The sequence below is a fragment of the Eublepharis macularius genome, chromosome 7 (genome assembly GCF_028583425.1).
Source record: "Eublepharis macularius isolate TG4126 chromosome 7, MPM_Emac_v1.0, whole genome shotgun sequence".
Lineage (NCBI taxonomy): Eukaryota > Metazoa > Chordata > Lepidosauria > Squamata > Eublepharidae > Eublepharis > Eublepharis macularius.
In genome coordinates, this window is record NC_072796.1 from 107,278,257 (window position 1) to 107,294,883 (window position 16,627).

A 16,627-nucleotide genomic window follows, 5' to 3' on the forward strand; every position below is an offset into this window, starting at 1 on the left:
CTATGGAACCCTACAAGATAGTTCCTATTCTGGAGATCGTTAATCTCCGATGGCAACCCTTTGAGTCCGTTCCATGAGAAACAATTTAAACTAGTCCAGGGCAATCCTTTGATGCCCACTTCTATTTCTAAATGCCTCAACAGGATGGCATGGTCTACTGTGTCAAAGGATGCAGACAGATCCAGGAGGAGCAATAAGGAGGCTCCTATATTCAGATGGAGATCATCCACTAACACTACTAGTGCTTTCCCTGTCCCATGCCATGGCCTGAATCCAGACTGGAAAGGGTCTAGAGCACTAAAATTTTCCAAGAAGAACTACTGCTCTCTCAATCACTTTACCCAAAAAGGGCAGATTAGAGACTGGTGATAATGGGCCACATCAGTTTTGTCTAGGGATGGTCTTTTAATTAGTGGACAATAACTGCCTGTTTGAGTGGCTGGGGGAAGGAGCCCTGTGTTAGCTATTGATTTATAATAGATCTCAGTGGTTCACTTATGTGATCTTTCCTTGATTTTAACAGCCAAGATGGGCAAAGATCGAGCACACAAGTAGTGGCTTTCATAGATGCCAGGATCCTGTTAAGGTCTGTCATTGTAATTGGTTCAAAGCAGTCCAAATGTAGGCCAGATGGTGTATTAGCATTTCTCCTATCTTGTCTGCATTGCAGCTAGCAGCTAGATCATCAGAGTGTATTCATGACAAGGAAATTACTTCTTGTGACACATCTGATCCTTATTTGGCAAGCGTGTGGTACAGGAACCTGTGTAACAGGTAGACTTGTTTCCTTAGTGATATGATAATGATCATTATGATGGCGATGATGGCCAAGGCCAACAAGTAATCTATCTCTCTACCCCTGCCATCCTAAAAACACGCTACCTAAGCACTGTTTCTATTTCTTCACTTTCCTTGCTGAAACTTGTTATTGTTCTCATGAACTTTTTTTTTTAAGTTGGAATGTTGCCCAAACTGATTAACAAAAGATCTGAATGAAGGCCATAGTAAACTTCTGGAAGGGTGACTGGCAGGTTAAGATATGATTGTTTTGGCCAGCCCAAACCAGACATTTGTGCCTTGATTATAATTGAAATAAAGATGTCACATTGCCAAAGGAGGTTCCTTTTAACACTCAGCATCTTGCTTGGAGTCAATGTTGGTTCTGTCCTTTCAATCCACTCTGTGTTGACTGTTTGGATAACAACGTCAGTGGAAGAGCATCAAACATACATATAAAAAAACCTATTGAAATAAGTAAAGAGAAATAGTTAAATATCTTTCTTTGTTACAGAAAATATCACTTGTACGCAAAAATGTCACATTGTTCCATTCGAAGAACTTGCTGCTCATACAGGAGCATGTGGACGGTGGACCATCCCCATATGTAGGAAAGCCTCCAGTTATCTGTAGCAGATATCAGCACTGACAATTGATAAAGCCAGTTGGAGAGCCATTTTACAACCATTGCTACTGCCCGCACTATAGTAACAACAACAAGTGTGCTTATATACCATCCTTCTGGGCAGATTAATGCCACACTCAGTGTAGTGAACAAAGACAGTGTGGTCCCCACAATACAGATAGGGAGTTGGGGCTGAGAGAAGTAGCTTACACAAGGCCACTTGCAGAGTCCATTTCAGTAGTGGGAGTCAGACTAGTAGAGTGCTGATTCGCCGCCCAGCCACTTAACCTCTCTGCTACAGTAGCTTACAGCACTATCTGTCCACCTACCCATTTTAGCAACTGGCTAGTAGCCACTACAGAAATGTGGACATTTCTGAACATGTGAGGGGTCTGTTCATAAGCTCCAGGGTCTAGATTTTGACTCCTGGGTTGGGGAATTTCCATAGACAGAAGGAACTTCCATCCATAAAGCATGACTTTCTCACCTCTTCCTCTCACCGCAGCCCCAAATAACACCCTAAATACTGTTCCTGGGGACATGGGACTCCCCAGGATCAGCATTAGGGGGAGTTGGAGTTCTGCAGCAGGAGGGGGGAATCAACCAAAATCGTGTGCCCCTTCCTCCCAAAGAATCTCCGGGAGACTCCAAGCCATTGTGCTCTCAGTAGCTGAGAAAAGCTCTGGTGCAGCATCCATTGCTAGGAGAAGACTTGGTTTGTGCGGATGGTAAAAATCCATAGTTATCATCGCAAATGCGGGCATTGTTTCTTGCTGTACAAGATTTTTATAAGGGATTTCCCCTCTCTTTTGTTCTGTTTTTGCCTTATCCTTGGTTTTGATGCCATCCTTTTCAAAAGGACATGCTGAGCAAGCCGTTTGGCTGGGCCGTATGCTTCAGTGCTCTTGCAAAGAAATCGCCTCTCCAGATGAGATGTTTGACTCATTCATTCTGAAGCACATGAATTGTAGTATGATTTATGTAGGAACTCATCTGCTTTGAAATAATCAAATCACTTCAGCCAGGTACCAATTAGTCATTTGAGGATAATTTCCATTATTCTGGTTTCATTATAACCAGCATGTGCTTGAGACGAAATCTTGTTCCTTTTTCTAAAGCAACCTATCAGGTCTGAGTCCTTTAGTTTCTGTTTTGTTCCTGCACAAATATGTATATATTCTTGTTTGGATTTAATTTTTTATTCAGTATTCTCAACGTAATTTGAATCTTGGCTTTAGGAGGAAGCAAACTGCAGCACAGCTCTGTGCTTAGAAATAATAAGCAAGAGTATGAAATTCAGGAAAATGAAAAAACAGCTGAAGGTTTCTGCAAAAATCAATCCCATTTTAATTTCAAATTTGTAAAAGGAAACCTTTATATTTTACTATGTTTTTTTCTTTGATACTTGAACATTCTGGAGCAAAACATTGTCCAAGTGTGAAAATGGCACGGGACTTCGCATTGCAGCCAGCATTGCTTGTAGGGAGGTCACTTTCTGTGAAGCCAGAATGCCTGCACATAAAACACATGGTTCTGAAATGCAGAGCTTTTCCCTGTTAGGATGGTCTTTATATGGTGCATAGATTTTAGACCAAGGGTTGGCAAATGTTGTTTTTTTAAAATAATTTTTATTGGATGAGGCAATATACCATAATTAATTAATAAATTAAACTTATCCAAATTAACCCTTCTACATAGATATATACCCCACCCCTCCCCTCCCCCTTTTCTTTGTTGACTTCCAACAACACTCGAATCCCCTGGGTTGGCAAATGTTTTTGGCCCAAAGGCTGCTTTGGCATAGGATCATTTATGGTAGTCCATAAATGCTCAAGAAATGATAAACCCATGTTCAGTCATCAGTAATTATCTAACTGTGTCAATAATGAACACTTATTCAAACCATTTTAGCTTCAAAGTAAACAATGCTTCTTTTCCCCTCCACTGCTCCTAAACAAATCCTAAACAAAGGTTTTTGAGGGTTTTGGCCATCAAGTTGCACGTGGCTTACGGTGACCTCATTCGGCTTTCAAGGCAAGAGACCAACAGAGGTGGTTTGCCATTGCTGCCTCTGTATAGGGACACTGAACTTCCTTGGTGGTCTCCCATCCAATTACTGACCAGGGTTGACCCTGCTTAGGTTCCAATGCGATGGAGCTAGCCTGAGCTATCAAAGTCAGGGTAAGCAAAGTTACACCTTTCTAAATCCATTGACTTCAATAGCGTTAGAAAGGTGTGACTCTATTTAGTGCTGCGCTGTTTCACTTTAGGAATTTTTTAAAGCAATGTAGGGGGCCATTTTAGATCATTTGACTACATTTCAGTACGTATAAAGGTTCTCACTGCTTGCTTGTTAACTTTTCTGTGTCTCTCAACATATTATAAGATCAACATATTATTATAAGATCAAAGGCTGGATGAAGAACTCCTACTGCTGATAATTTGCCCATTCCTGTTTTAACCTAGATTAATTTCTGGTGGGGTGAGAGATGTCACAATGGGTTTGGACTCAAATTTCATTCATGAAACTCACTGGACAATTTTGGGCTTAACTTGTGATTATTCTGAACAAATTTGTGAACCTACTGGATGGATTTTACATACATTGGTTAAAAATATTAATTTTAATGGTATGGATAATAGGACCATGAATAGAGAGAGGATTTTTTTTATTAATTGCTTTTTTGTTGTTGTTTGTTTCCTACAGAGCATATGGGTTAGCACTTACGTGTTTACAGTTTGCTTTGCTGCTAATGTGGGATTGCTATACGGTGTTATCTGCACTATCCTTGTTTTGGTTTTTCGTTTTCCAAGGTGAGGCATTTAAACACTAGCTCTGGCAGCCAATCATTTTATACTTGGGTGGCTTTCTGTACTATCCAGTTGAGCTGCAGGAGAGGCGGCAAGGAGGATGAGCAATTTGCATATAATAGGGTTCCCAACCTCCAGGTGGGGCCCGGGGATTTCCTGGAATTACAACCGATCTCCATACGACCAAGATCAGAGTTCCCCTGGAGGAAATGACTGCTTTGGAGGGTGGGCTCTATGGCATTATACCCTGCTGAGGTCCCTCCATAAACTTCAGCCACTCCAGGTCCCACCCACCAAATCTTCAGGAATTTCCCAAACTCAGGTTGGCGACCTTAGTGCATTCCTTGTTGGTGTGTGGGGAGGGTGTTTGAAGGGATGCACCTGCCTTTTCAATGAATGAAACTTGAGTCAGTGAGACTGCTTGCACCGTGGAGCTCAAGATCAGGAATGTGGAAACCGCAATGAGAACCTCTTCTAACTGAATTCAAGGGTAAATGTTTTTTACAGTTAACAGTGGGTTGATGGTAATAACTTCCTGGGGGTGGGGACATGCTATTTCCAAAATACACATAAAACTCCCACTAAAGAAGCTCCATCTCCCGCGATTAGCAAGGAGAATTAAACAAGCACTCTGGAACTTAGGGTTAAGGTGGGTGCAGTCTTAGGATAATTACAATTTTGAATGTTCATTTGTGTGTCTTCAAGTTAATAATGCATAGAAACTGGAGCATCTGAGGAAGATGGTTTAATTTTTGAAAGGTTTTTTTAGCTTGCAAGGTACATGGTGTTATATTTGCTGCTTTCATCTGTCTGTTCTAGAGCCACAACACTAAATCTGAAACAGATTAAAGAAGCGGAATGCAGGTTCAAGCCAGAAGCAGATTCTGTAAGCTCAAAATTTTTATGCTCTGCTGTATCAACAGAAAGTTTATTTCCAGCTTAAGGAGATTTCCTGTTCTTCTCTCCGTCTCCATTTGTCCATTGTGGGCACGTGATCATTAAGAGAGAGGGGATGTGGCTCAGTGGTAGAGAATCTGCTTTGAACACAGAAGGTATCAGGTTCAGTCCCTGGCATCTCCAGTCCAAGGCATCGGATAGCAGGTGATGTGAAAGACTTCTACCTGAGACCCTAGAAAGCCATTTCCTGCCAGAGTAGATAATGCTGACCAGTGGATAGAGGTCCATGTGTCCATTTGCATCCTCCAGAGCATATGTGCTAGCATATGGGTGGGTAAAGAATAGTTTGATACCTCTTATCTAACCCAATGGAAATTCCATATTTGTTATAAAGATGAACTCCCCTACACATTCAGAGACATACCATGCAATATATTTTAGATAGGATGAAACTGCCTGAGATGGGGCTGCCATCCTCCAGGTTGGGCCTGGAGTTCTCCTGGAATTACAAATGATCTCCAGACTACAGAGATCAGTTCCCCTGGAGGAAATGGCAGCTTTGGAGGGTGGACTTATGGAATCTCACACCTGATGAGCTCCTTCTCCTCCCCAAACTCAACCCCCTGTACACTCCCAAATCTCCCAAGCTGGAGTTGGCAACCCTAGCTCAAGAGTATCCAGTGCCTCAGACAAAGTTTGCTGTGGCCTGCATAGCAACAGTTGAATCCTTCCTCTCATATAACTCTGTGGGGTCTGTGGCATAAGTCTATAAAATTAGGCCTGATACCACAGGAATATGGAAATTCCATGAACAGTGCTATGTTTGGTTGTTTTAAAAAGCACTATTATATCCCAAACTCTTCTTCTTCTTTTTTTACATCCCGAAGGAATCTTGGCAATTTGTAAAAATAATGTCAGTAAACAACCCACTCGTTTTTCTGAATGCTAAGAAGTTTCATACTGACCTATTAGAAATAATCCAGAAAGAGAGCACAGGTGCCCAGCAGTTCTCCGAAGATACAAACAAGGTACAACATGCTTAATAACCTTGTGATTCTTGATTGTATATATTGTCCTAGGATTTTATAGCTCTCCATTATGGGACAAATTGGAAACGGTATTTTTGATTTTACAGTACAGCAATTTTTTAAACCTAATTGGGAAGAGACTGTGGCTCAGGAGTAGAAGACACACTTTCTGTAAATGACGTCTCAGATTTGATCTCTGTCATATCGAGTCCAAAAATGTATCCAAGATGCAGCAGCCAGGCTATTGTCAGGGGCAGGTTACAGGGGTAGTATCACTCCCATGCTAGGAGGTCTGCCCTGGCTGCTCATTTGTTTCTGGGGAAAATTCAAAATGCTGATTCTTACCTCTAAAGCCCTATGTGGCTTGAGGCCAGGATACTTGAAGGGCCATCTCCTCCCATATTGTCTAGCCCATCAGTTAAGATCTGCCTTACAAGCTCTACTTTTGTGCCCCTGCCTTCAAAAGTGTAGTAGATGGCAACCAGAGGCAGGGCTTTTCAGTAGTGGCACCTCGCTTGCAGAATTCCCTTCCCTTAAGGCTCACTTGGTGCCTACATTGCTTTCTTTCAGGTGCCAGGCCCAAACATTTCTGTTCACCCAAGCTTTTAATAAAGCGGTTGATTTTTTAAAACACAATTTTGTGTTTTGATTTTGTAAAGCTACTATTAAACTTCCAATGGCCCATGGGAATGGAGAACACTAAACAATATTTATCCCCCCATGCTTAGCAAGACTGTGTGATTTGGCAAGACAGCCCAAATCCCATTGCTGCAGTGGCAGCATCCTTTTATAGACTTTGGTTAGATTAGGTTACGGAAGCAAGGGCTTGATTTGTTGGGACAGCTGATCATCCATCATTCTAAACAAAATCCTTGATTATATGATTGCTCAGCTCCTTTGGAAATTAGACTTTGAGACTATGGAAATGGTCCAGATTAACAACTTTGGCACAGGTTGAAGAAAACAGTAAGTTCTTTTGAGTCAGGGAATCCAGATGCCAGTGATTGGATCCAGGACACAAGATGGACCAAAAAACAAAGCCAGGTAGCTCTGATACTGAACACACACAGACACACGTGGTTTCTTGCCAAGGCCGAGCACAAGTAGGAAATGAGAGGTACCCAACAAATCAAGATTTCTACAAATTATGATGTGAGCCAGTAGGGGGTCCGACCTAAGAGCACTGCAGAGGCAAAGATGTACATGAGGCAAGATGACTGGAGTGACCTTGAATGACCTAGATAATGAGACAGTTAAACATGTTGTTGCACTTTTACATTATGCTTTTCTGTTGTGGTACAGGAGAATCTGAACAAGAAACCAGGGGCAAAACTGAACCTATCTGTCCATATGTGGGAACGTTCACCATCACTGTATTCTTTTTGGACTAAAACATGATGTTTGGTTTTAGGAGTCCTTTTGTCCTGGGAGTTTAACAGTGCTGCGGGCAAGATTAAAAATAATTAACCCTCCCCTTTTTGTTTCTGTCGCAAGTAATTTTTTTAAAAAAATCAGGTGGTTCTGGGTTTTCTTTTTAAAGTTTTAACAACAAACAGTAAAAAATGTAGTAATCTGAGTGTCACCGTTGAAACAATTCTTGATGTAAAAAATAATAATCCCAGAATAGAGGTATGCCCTCTAGAAAGGATCTTATCAGCCTATATTTCTTACCTATAGGTTAACTGAGTCAGCGCCCTGGCTCGAAAGACACTCCCAGGTTTTCCTCCTGAGAAGAATGAACCACTGTTGTAGAGGAAATGGTTACACTGAGCTGGGTGTATTGGAGCCAGGCCCTCCAATTTTTCTTTGCTGCAATGACGAGGAGGAGTCAGGGTAGTGTAGCAGTTAGAGTGTCACACTAGGGTTTGGGAGACCCTGAGTTCAAACCCGAATCCAGCCATGAAGTTCATAGGGTGACTGTGGACCAGTCACTTTCTGTCAGCATAAGCAACATCACAAGAATGGTGTGAGGGAGGGGGGCAGGTACTTGGAGAAAGGGCACGATAAGTTTGAATGGTTGGATGGGTGGGTGGGTGGGTAAGGGGAGAGTAGATTTGGTCCAGTGCTCCATTAAATGGGGGTGGGTTGTATTTAGATAATCCCATTCTTTTGCTTTTGTTTCAGTGTGAACAGAACACATTGCTCAGTCCATTGCCAAATGGAAATTGCCGTGGTGAGTACTCAAGATATAAATATACTTTTTCTGTAGTTTTCCTATTCATTTATCTTTTAAATACTCATCTTTATCAATAAAACGCAGATGGGATCGTGACGCTTCAAAAATCAAAATTAACTCACCGCTGTACATAATTAATCTGTATGGGTCAGGATGGAAGGGCTGGTGCGAGTGAGGGTGAAACGGATGTGACAGGAGGATCCATGATGGGGGCTTCGTCTTATTCTTGTGTAACGCTGGAGGGGAGGGTCTGTTTGTAACCAGACCCTGAGTGTGGGGGGAAGGGCCTGTCTCGTGGCTATCTGGCACTTTGAACATTTTCCCACCTTCAAGCCAGCTGGGTGGTAACATAACAAAAGCCCTGCTGGATCAGGCCAGTGCTCCATGTAGACTAGCATCCTGGCTCACACAGTGGTTAAGCAGTTTCCCTGGAGGACGAACAGGGAACTCCCCTTTCTGTTGCCTTTTAGCACGGGTATTCTGAGGTTTGCTGCCTCTAGTAGCCATTGTGGGACTCATCCTCCTGAATCTGTCTATTCCTTTAAAAAAAAATTTCATCCCTACTCATTGCCTTGACTATATCACTAGTAGTCAATTTCACAATTAGATTAGTATTGAGTAAAGAAGTATTTCATTTTGTCTATCCTGAATTTATTGCCCATCAGCTTAATTGGGTGCCTCTGAGCTCTAGTAATGGGGCAGTGTGTATATATATATGTGTGTGTGTGTGTGTGTGTGTGAGTTCTCTTTATCCACTTTCTCTGCCACATGCATAATTTTTAAAACTTCAGTCATGTCCCCTCTCAATTGTCTTTTTCTAAACTGAGAAATCCCAGACTCTTTTGCCTTTCCTGAGAGGAAAGGAACTCCAAACTCTTAAACATCTTCCATTCCCTATTGGTTTCCAGCTCTCCAACATCCTCTTTCAGATGTGACAACCAGAACTGTACACCGTATTCCAATATTGCCATTGCAATATTGACCATTTTATTTTTCGTTACTTTCCGGATAACCCCCAGCATGGAGTTTGCCTTTTTCACTGCTGCCACACACTGAGTTTACAGTTTCATCATGTCCAAATTGAACTCTGAACGTATGCTCATTTGAGCAGGGCTGGCTTCAGTGTGTGTGTGTGTGGGGGGAATCCGGGTAAAATTCTTTCTAGTGTTCCCCCTAACTATACCACTCCATTAGACATTCATGCAACGCACCCTTTAGGTGAAATAGCCAGCATGGCCAACAGGAGCACAAAAGAGGGGCTTTCCTCCAGGCACCTCTGCCAGAGTATGGTGGAGGATTGCCCTACAGCAGTCTCCTGTTCCTAATAGCTGTGGGTGATGGTGGGCCTCGGAAGATTCCCTGTCATATTAGTCTACATTCTTCACATGAAAGAGAGAGGGGAGGGATCATTTTGCACATTCACTTTCTCTTGGGCTCGTGCTTCTTTGCAGCTAAAGAGTTGAATGGGCCGGGTACTCTTATAGCAAAACAATATCCTGCTCATTGTGTTTTTAAAGATATAATATTCTGGAAAAGTTGGCAAGCATAGTTCTGGAATAAACTTTTCAGGTATGAAATCTTCTGGGACACATACATATCCAGATTACCTCTTGGATACAATTCTTCTCCCTGGTGCTGTGCTCCTTCATATAAACACTATACTGCCTGAAGCTTTTTAAAAAAATTGAATTATTTTCTTTCTTTCTTTCTTTCTTGGTTACAAAAAGCTAGAATGAAAGAGTAAAACAATGAAATAAAATGCACAAAATAAAGCTTCAGAATTTTACACATATGGATTTGTGTTCTTTACTAACTGCACAAATGTTTATAAGCATGTATAAGCAGTCCAGATTTCTTGTCGAGCAGGTAGAGATGGTGCCTTGCACACCACTTCCAGCAGCCTGTTTTATAATATTAGAGATGGGCACGAACAGAAAAAAAAACCCTGAACATGATGTTCGTTGTTCATTGCCATCTACGAACAGGGACTCATGAACAACCACGAACATGGCCCTGTTCACGAACATGTTCATGGTTGGCTGTTCGTGGGGGCCAGCAGGCTCTCCTCCAGCCATCATCCAAGTCAAGTTCCCTACTGCACCACTCCCAGAAACCTGACCTGAGCAAGCACCAGGAAAGGTACCAATAATAAATAATAGCTTGGCCCCAGAGCCTGGCAGCAGCCCTGGAACTTGAAGGGGTAGATCCCTACTGCACCACTCCCAGAAACCTGACCAGAGCAAGCACTAGGAAAGGTACCAATAATAAATAATAGCTTGGCCCCAGAGCTTGGCAGCAGCCCTGGAACTTGAAGGGGTAGATCCCTACCACACCACTCCCAGAAACCTTACCTGAGCAGGCAGCAGGAAAGGTACCAGCAATAAATAATAGCTTGCTACAGAGCCTGGCAGCAGCCCTAGAACTAGAAGGGGTAGATCCCTATCCCACCACGCACAAAGAAAATTCAAGCTCCAATGCACTCTCTCTATCAATATGCAAAGAGCAACTCTCTCCCTCTCCATTGTCTGTAAACTAAGCCAGAGCTGGGAGCCCCCCTCCCCCCTGGTCTTTGCTTCCATGTAACAAATTTGGAGCTCAAGACTTGAAAGGAAGACCTGCCTAGTATCAAGCTAAATTGGGATTAGATTGGGATTTCTAGGGCAACAACAGGAGTCCAGACAGAGTTCAGACAGTTACTGCCTAGGTTGCCAAGGGAATTGATTGCAGGTGCCAGACTGTCTGGCTTGATGAACAGCTAGGAACGAGGCTCGCAACGACCACCTGTTCGTTTAGAATGGGGCCTCATGAACAGCTTGTTCGCGAACAGCAGATTGGGCTGTTCATGGCTTCTTTTTGTTCGTATTGCTGTTCGTGCCCATCTCTAGATAACATATGTGCCCTGTTGGAAAAGGCACGGGAACAGGCTGAATAAGAGATGTTGTGTGCAGCAAGGCCATAACTAGCAGGGGCTGCTTCGAGGAATGCAACTGACACATGGGGATGGCACTTGATTTTAGCCTAGAAGCACCTAGGCAAGCAGGGCAATAGCTATAGTACGCTCAAAGCAACTGGTGGGTCAGAGAAGCCTTGGAGTCCTATACTCAAAGATGGCGTTTGCAGAAAAAGTACCAGTTGTTTACTCTAAATGACTAAAAAACCCATAAAATATTGTGAGACCATGGAAGAAACCTAGAGGCCTTGAAATGTCAACAACAATGTCTATATATGGTTTTTATTTCGGTAAATCAATAACTAGATGGAAGAATAAATATTGAGGGGGCTATTCAAAGCTGATGTCCTCTTCTATAATTGTTGGTGTTGTATTATCTCTATGTGACAAAGATTTTCCTTTTCTCTTGGAATTTTTTTTTTGTATTAGCTGTCAAGAGGATTGTTTTAAAATGTAGCCATCTATTCTTAGTCACAACTGGACTGGAGGTTACCATCTGTGATATTTTTCTTTTTGTCCCCTTGCAATATATTTATGCTTTTGCGTTAAGTAAGCCGGTAAACCTCTGGAGTCACAAACTCAAAAAATGCTGGATTTTTTACTACTTGAGAAGGATTGTGGCCGATATAAAGCGTATTGTAATGACCCTTAAGTCTCTTGGAGAATTTCAAAGCTCTTTATAGTCTTTCTCAAAAGTATTTATAAACAATTTTGTTTTGCACCTCCTTTTATTTGGTACTTTGTAGTTTCTAATAGTTAAAAGGTTCACACGCGTCTGTCCTTGATGTTTAGCTTACCAGCCTCCAGGCGGGGCCTAGTGATCTCCTGGAATGACAACTGATCTCCAGAGATCAGTTCCCCTGGAGAAAATGGCTCCTTTAGAGCATGGACTCTATGGCATTAAACCTCACAGAGGTCCCCCCCCCCTTTCCAAACTCTGCCTTCCCCAGGCTTCACCTCCAATCCTCTAGGAATTCCCTAACTTGGAGTTGGCAACCCTACAGTGATAACTGGCCTTTAGTGTTCTAAATAATGGCTCTGGTCCAATGGATCACTTGTACCTCTTTCCAGAATTTGTCAAAAGAATGCAAATACACTTGTCTGAAATTCCATGAGTGTGATAGTCATAGTGTGGTAGCCCATACGACCAAACTGCTTTCTTAAGGTTCAAAAAATGGCATGTTCTCCTAAAGATATTTAGAAAACATAATCGAAAATGTGTTTTTTTAAGTAACCCAGAAAGCTCATTATTTTAAAATTCAGACTATCCACTGAAGAATATTAGTGATTAACCATCTAGATGGACTGCTAAATTACAATCAACTCCATTTAGCTATTGAAAATTTTCTATGAAGTTTCATTTTTGGGCTGCCTCAGTTTGAATGCCAAGGGACCTCTGCATATCGTAGAGGTTTAGAGTGTGTGTTTTTATACACAAGGTCGCAAAATCAGTTCACATGTTTGGCACCAGCAGCCCCACAGGGCTTTCCCTGTTGCTTCATATTATTAAGAATGTAGCCTAAAACACACTCGACACTGAGGAAACTGCCAGCCCTAGTAAAATACTCAAGTATGAAGAATTTTTTTTTTTGCTGATTACCCAAAGTAAATTTGATCATACAGAACTATGGAAATTATCTGAAGATTATGTCTTACTTAACCAAAAACAACCTTTTCACCAACCATATAGGTGAGCCTTCAGCACACCAGCATCCCAGTGAAAGGTGCACCCTCATATTAGACTGCAGTGGCCTGACTTTCTTTGACTCTACTGGCCTCTCTGTGCTTACTCAGGTATTTATGATGCTTTTATGTGTTCGTGTCCACATAGGTGTGTTATTTGGGCAATTCTAGTTGCACAACATTTTCCAAAGACAGTCTATCAGCATAAACCATAATTTATTTAAGCAGCTTTACTATGTTGTTATTAGGGATAGATGAAGGCTTGCTTAATTGGGAAATATTACTCTTATCCCAGTTTTTAATCCCCCCCCCAAACCCCTCCCTTTGGAGTACATAGAATGGGCACAAAATCTTTGCAGAATTCCTTATTTTTTAAAACTTGTAGAGCAAGTAACAACAACAGGAACAATAACATTTGATTTATATACCGCCCTTCAGGACAACTTAATGCCATACTCAGAGCAGTTTACAAAGTGTGTTGTTATTATCCTCACAATAATCACCCTGTGAGGTGGGTGGGGCTGAGAGAGCTCTGAGATAGCTGTGACTGACACAAGGTTGCCCAGCCGGCTTCCAGCGGAGAAGTGGGGAATCAAACTGGGTTCTCCAGAGCCTGCCACTCTTCTTAACCACTACACCAAACCGGCTCTCAGTTCATATGTGCATGTTTGTCATGTAATGATTGCAACATCCTGTGAAAGTGCGCATGTGTGAAATAGCCATCAGCAATCAAGCCAGACCAATAGAACTTTCATATCATTTTGTGTTGCTTCAGACATGCACATATTATTAGTACAGATAAGAACATCAATGAGAGAAAGGGGACAATGTGTCACATTGGTCACGTGACACGTGACCGAAGGAGCAGATTTGCTAAGAGCACAGGACATAAATAATTGAAATAAACAAATAAGTATCCATGCCACTTGTCTCCTTTAAGTGACAAACTCGAGGTTTTTTTGTATTGCTTTTATGCAGACACTTGTTGAATATAATGAACTAGCAACCAAGCCCATTGTGTGAAAAAATACAACGGGCTCTAGCAAACTGATTCAGTGGGCCTGCTCCTGGTGGCAAGTGGGCACTTTGCAGCAGCCTGGAAGCCAGAGTGGAAGGGCACTATGGGGAGGTGCAGGGAGGAGTGTTTAGGCCGTCAATTCGGCAGGCCCCCTTTCGGCAGGAAGTAGGTGCTTCACAATGGCCTTGTGGCCAGAGTCATCGGTAATGTGCCTGCGCAAGCATAAAAAGTGAGTCGTCACCAATACGGCTTGCCTTTTATATAGTAGGAAATGAATTACTAAGTAGGAACTGAGGCAGGACTTTTCCTAAAGCAGAGATTAGCAGGTTCTCTGGGAGGCTTCACTTATTACCTGACAGGGCCAAAAACAGGATGGGCAATCTACTCATGCATTGTCTTTGCATTTTCTAGTTAGCTTTCCACCCTGTGGAGAAATGAAAGCGTTCTTGATGATTCTTGCTATAGCCGTGAAAAATGTTCACTGAGAAGCACATGAGTACCGTGGGACAGAAAATGGAAAAGGGCCTTCACCGTTAAAAAAGTTTTTCCTTTAGCTAATTTTTATCAGAGAAAAGCCAATGCATCTCCCTGATGGAGATATTCATAGTAAGGGGGAGAGAATAAACGTGCCCCAAAAGCTGCTTCCTTGAGATCTGGTGGTTAGCATGCTCCATGCAAGAATTTTAGAAGCCTAAAACTCAGATTGATATCAACCATTTAGAAAATTCATGTTGAACATAACATTCAAACCAATACCACTGACTGTACTGTGGGCAATGAATGGTTAATATTTGCACTATATACCATTTTCAGAAAAACTTGATTTCATCCTTGCATGTACACAAAAGATTCTAAGCATTAGCCCATGTTTTCCAGCTGATATGGCAAGTGTCTCACATGGCATTTATGCCCTGTCATAATGCTGATCAGATAGACTGGAGAAGAAAAAATCAATGGTACAGTCTATCCCATGTTCATTATCAGTTCAAACTAAGCACATACCAGTTGAACCCTGTCACACAGTCTTTCAATATGGCTTTATTAATCTCAGGATACCACAAACAGTAATAGTTTAGGGAGTGAGATGCTTACATTATGGAACAGCTCTCTCTAGTGGCCACGTACAATATAGCAGGGATATTTTTACTTTTAAAAAACTATTGGTTTTAGTCTTTGAATTCATATTAATTACAATCAGGAATGGTGTCTTTCCTAATGCAGTGGGAGGAAGGGTAATGTGCCTTGCTAATCTTCATGTGCATATTCATATGTAGTGAATCTGACTGGATTAATTTAAAAGCCAGCTGATATCAAAACAAATATGGGGAATAGCGGGTGGAAGAGCAATGTTTCATTTGAATTTTATAATACATTCTCTTTGGTAAGATGTTTAATATTTTCACTCTTTTAGATCTGCATGGATTCTAAAAAAAGAAATATTGATGTTTTGCTAGCAAATTGCAAAGGCAAGTATCAGTTCGCAGTGCATATAAATTTTAACAACTAAGACTTTTAGATGTCCTGAAAAAATAAAAACAATCACATGTAATGCCTTATTACAGCTTCGTTGATAAAGGCAATGAAACTCAGTGGAAAGCTGGAATCTGAAAGCCCTGTCTTCTTCGAGTCCCTTTCTTCGGCTGTTGGTGCTGTTCAATTCAACAGGGTAAGTCAAACTAAATAAAGAGATAGGACGTGGTTTTTTTCCCTGTTGGAAAATGTAAATGGATCTGGGAAATTCAAAAGGTGTGCCATCTCCAGCCTTTGTTTATTCTTAGCATCTGGTCGAGAGCTGTACAATGTGCCATTTCTGCCTCTTGCACCTCATTGCCGCTGATAGTTAATAGGATTTTTTTAAACATGTAGTCTCATTTTTTAAAAAAATCATCTGACCGAGGTGGCCTTCAGACCTGCAGCAAACAAGCACATGGATGAATTACAGATTATGTGATAAAGTATTTCCTTTTTTTCCTCTTACCTGCTAATTTCTTTGGATGGCCTGAGAACTTATGTATTGAGAGAGGTGAGTACCTCTTTTCCTGTTTGCACAGTCCAGGAGACTTCCTCCAGTCCCCAAAGATTCTTCTTTTCTAAGAGTCAAACTACAAGTGACACCTGACACAGGTTGGACACGTGTCAGCTTCCCTCAAGTAAGTTTTGATGGGAAATGTAGGCATCCTGGTCTTGCAGCTGTAATGGAGAGCCAAGCTGTAAAACCAGGACGCCTACATTTCCCATCAAAACTTGAGGGAAGCTGACACGTGTCCAACCTGTGTAAGGCGTCACTCCACAGAGCTCCGGCATGTTTGTTTGCATAGGCAGAATCCATGTAAATATATATACAGTACCTAGGGGGGAAAGGCAACCTGCCCATCTGGGCTTGTGGGTAGCTGGAATCAGCAGCGGCCAGTGACGGTCACCTACTGAAGTTGTCTGTCATCCTTTCTGTTTCCTGATGCACTCACTGGAGGCTGCATACACCTGCCTAGCAGTCTGTCTAGTTCCAGTTCAAGGGTGGTTGGGTTGGAACCAGTTTTTATTATAGAGATTGTATATTCTTAATTTTACAAGGGCACCAACTTGCTTTCAGTTTAAATTTCTATAAGTCTTCCTCTCTGCAACTGTTCTTAAATCAAACACTCGGGCAGTGTATGGAATTTGG

At 41.9% G+C, this 16,627-nt stretch overlaps 1 protein-coding gene across 2 annotated transcripts in view; it reads left to right on the forward strand.

Moving 5' to 3' along the window:
• SLC26A7 (solute carrier family 26 member 7) overlaps positions 1-16,627 on the forward strand; it is a 113,152-nt gene that overhangs the window by 88,717 nt on the left and 7,808 nt on the right. For both annotated transcript variants that reach the window (XM_054985706.1, XM_054985707.1), the window contains 7 exons: positions 4,110-4,216; positions 5,033-5,099; positions 5,998-6,138; positions 8,263-8,311; positions 12,955-13,058; positions 15,377-15,431; positions 15,528-15,631. In XM_054985706.1, the coding sequence (XP_054841681.1) occupies positions 4,110-4,216; positions 5,033-5,099; positions 5,998-6,138; positions 8,263-8,311; positions 12,955-13,058; positions 15,377-15,431; positions 15,528-15,631 (627 nt within the window). The remainder of the gene's footprint in view (positions 1-4,109; positions 4,217-5,032; positions 5,100-5,997; positions 6,139-8,262; positions 8,312-12,954; positions 13,059-15,376; positions 15,432-15,527; positions 15,632-16,627) is intronic.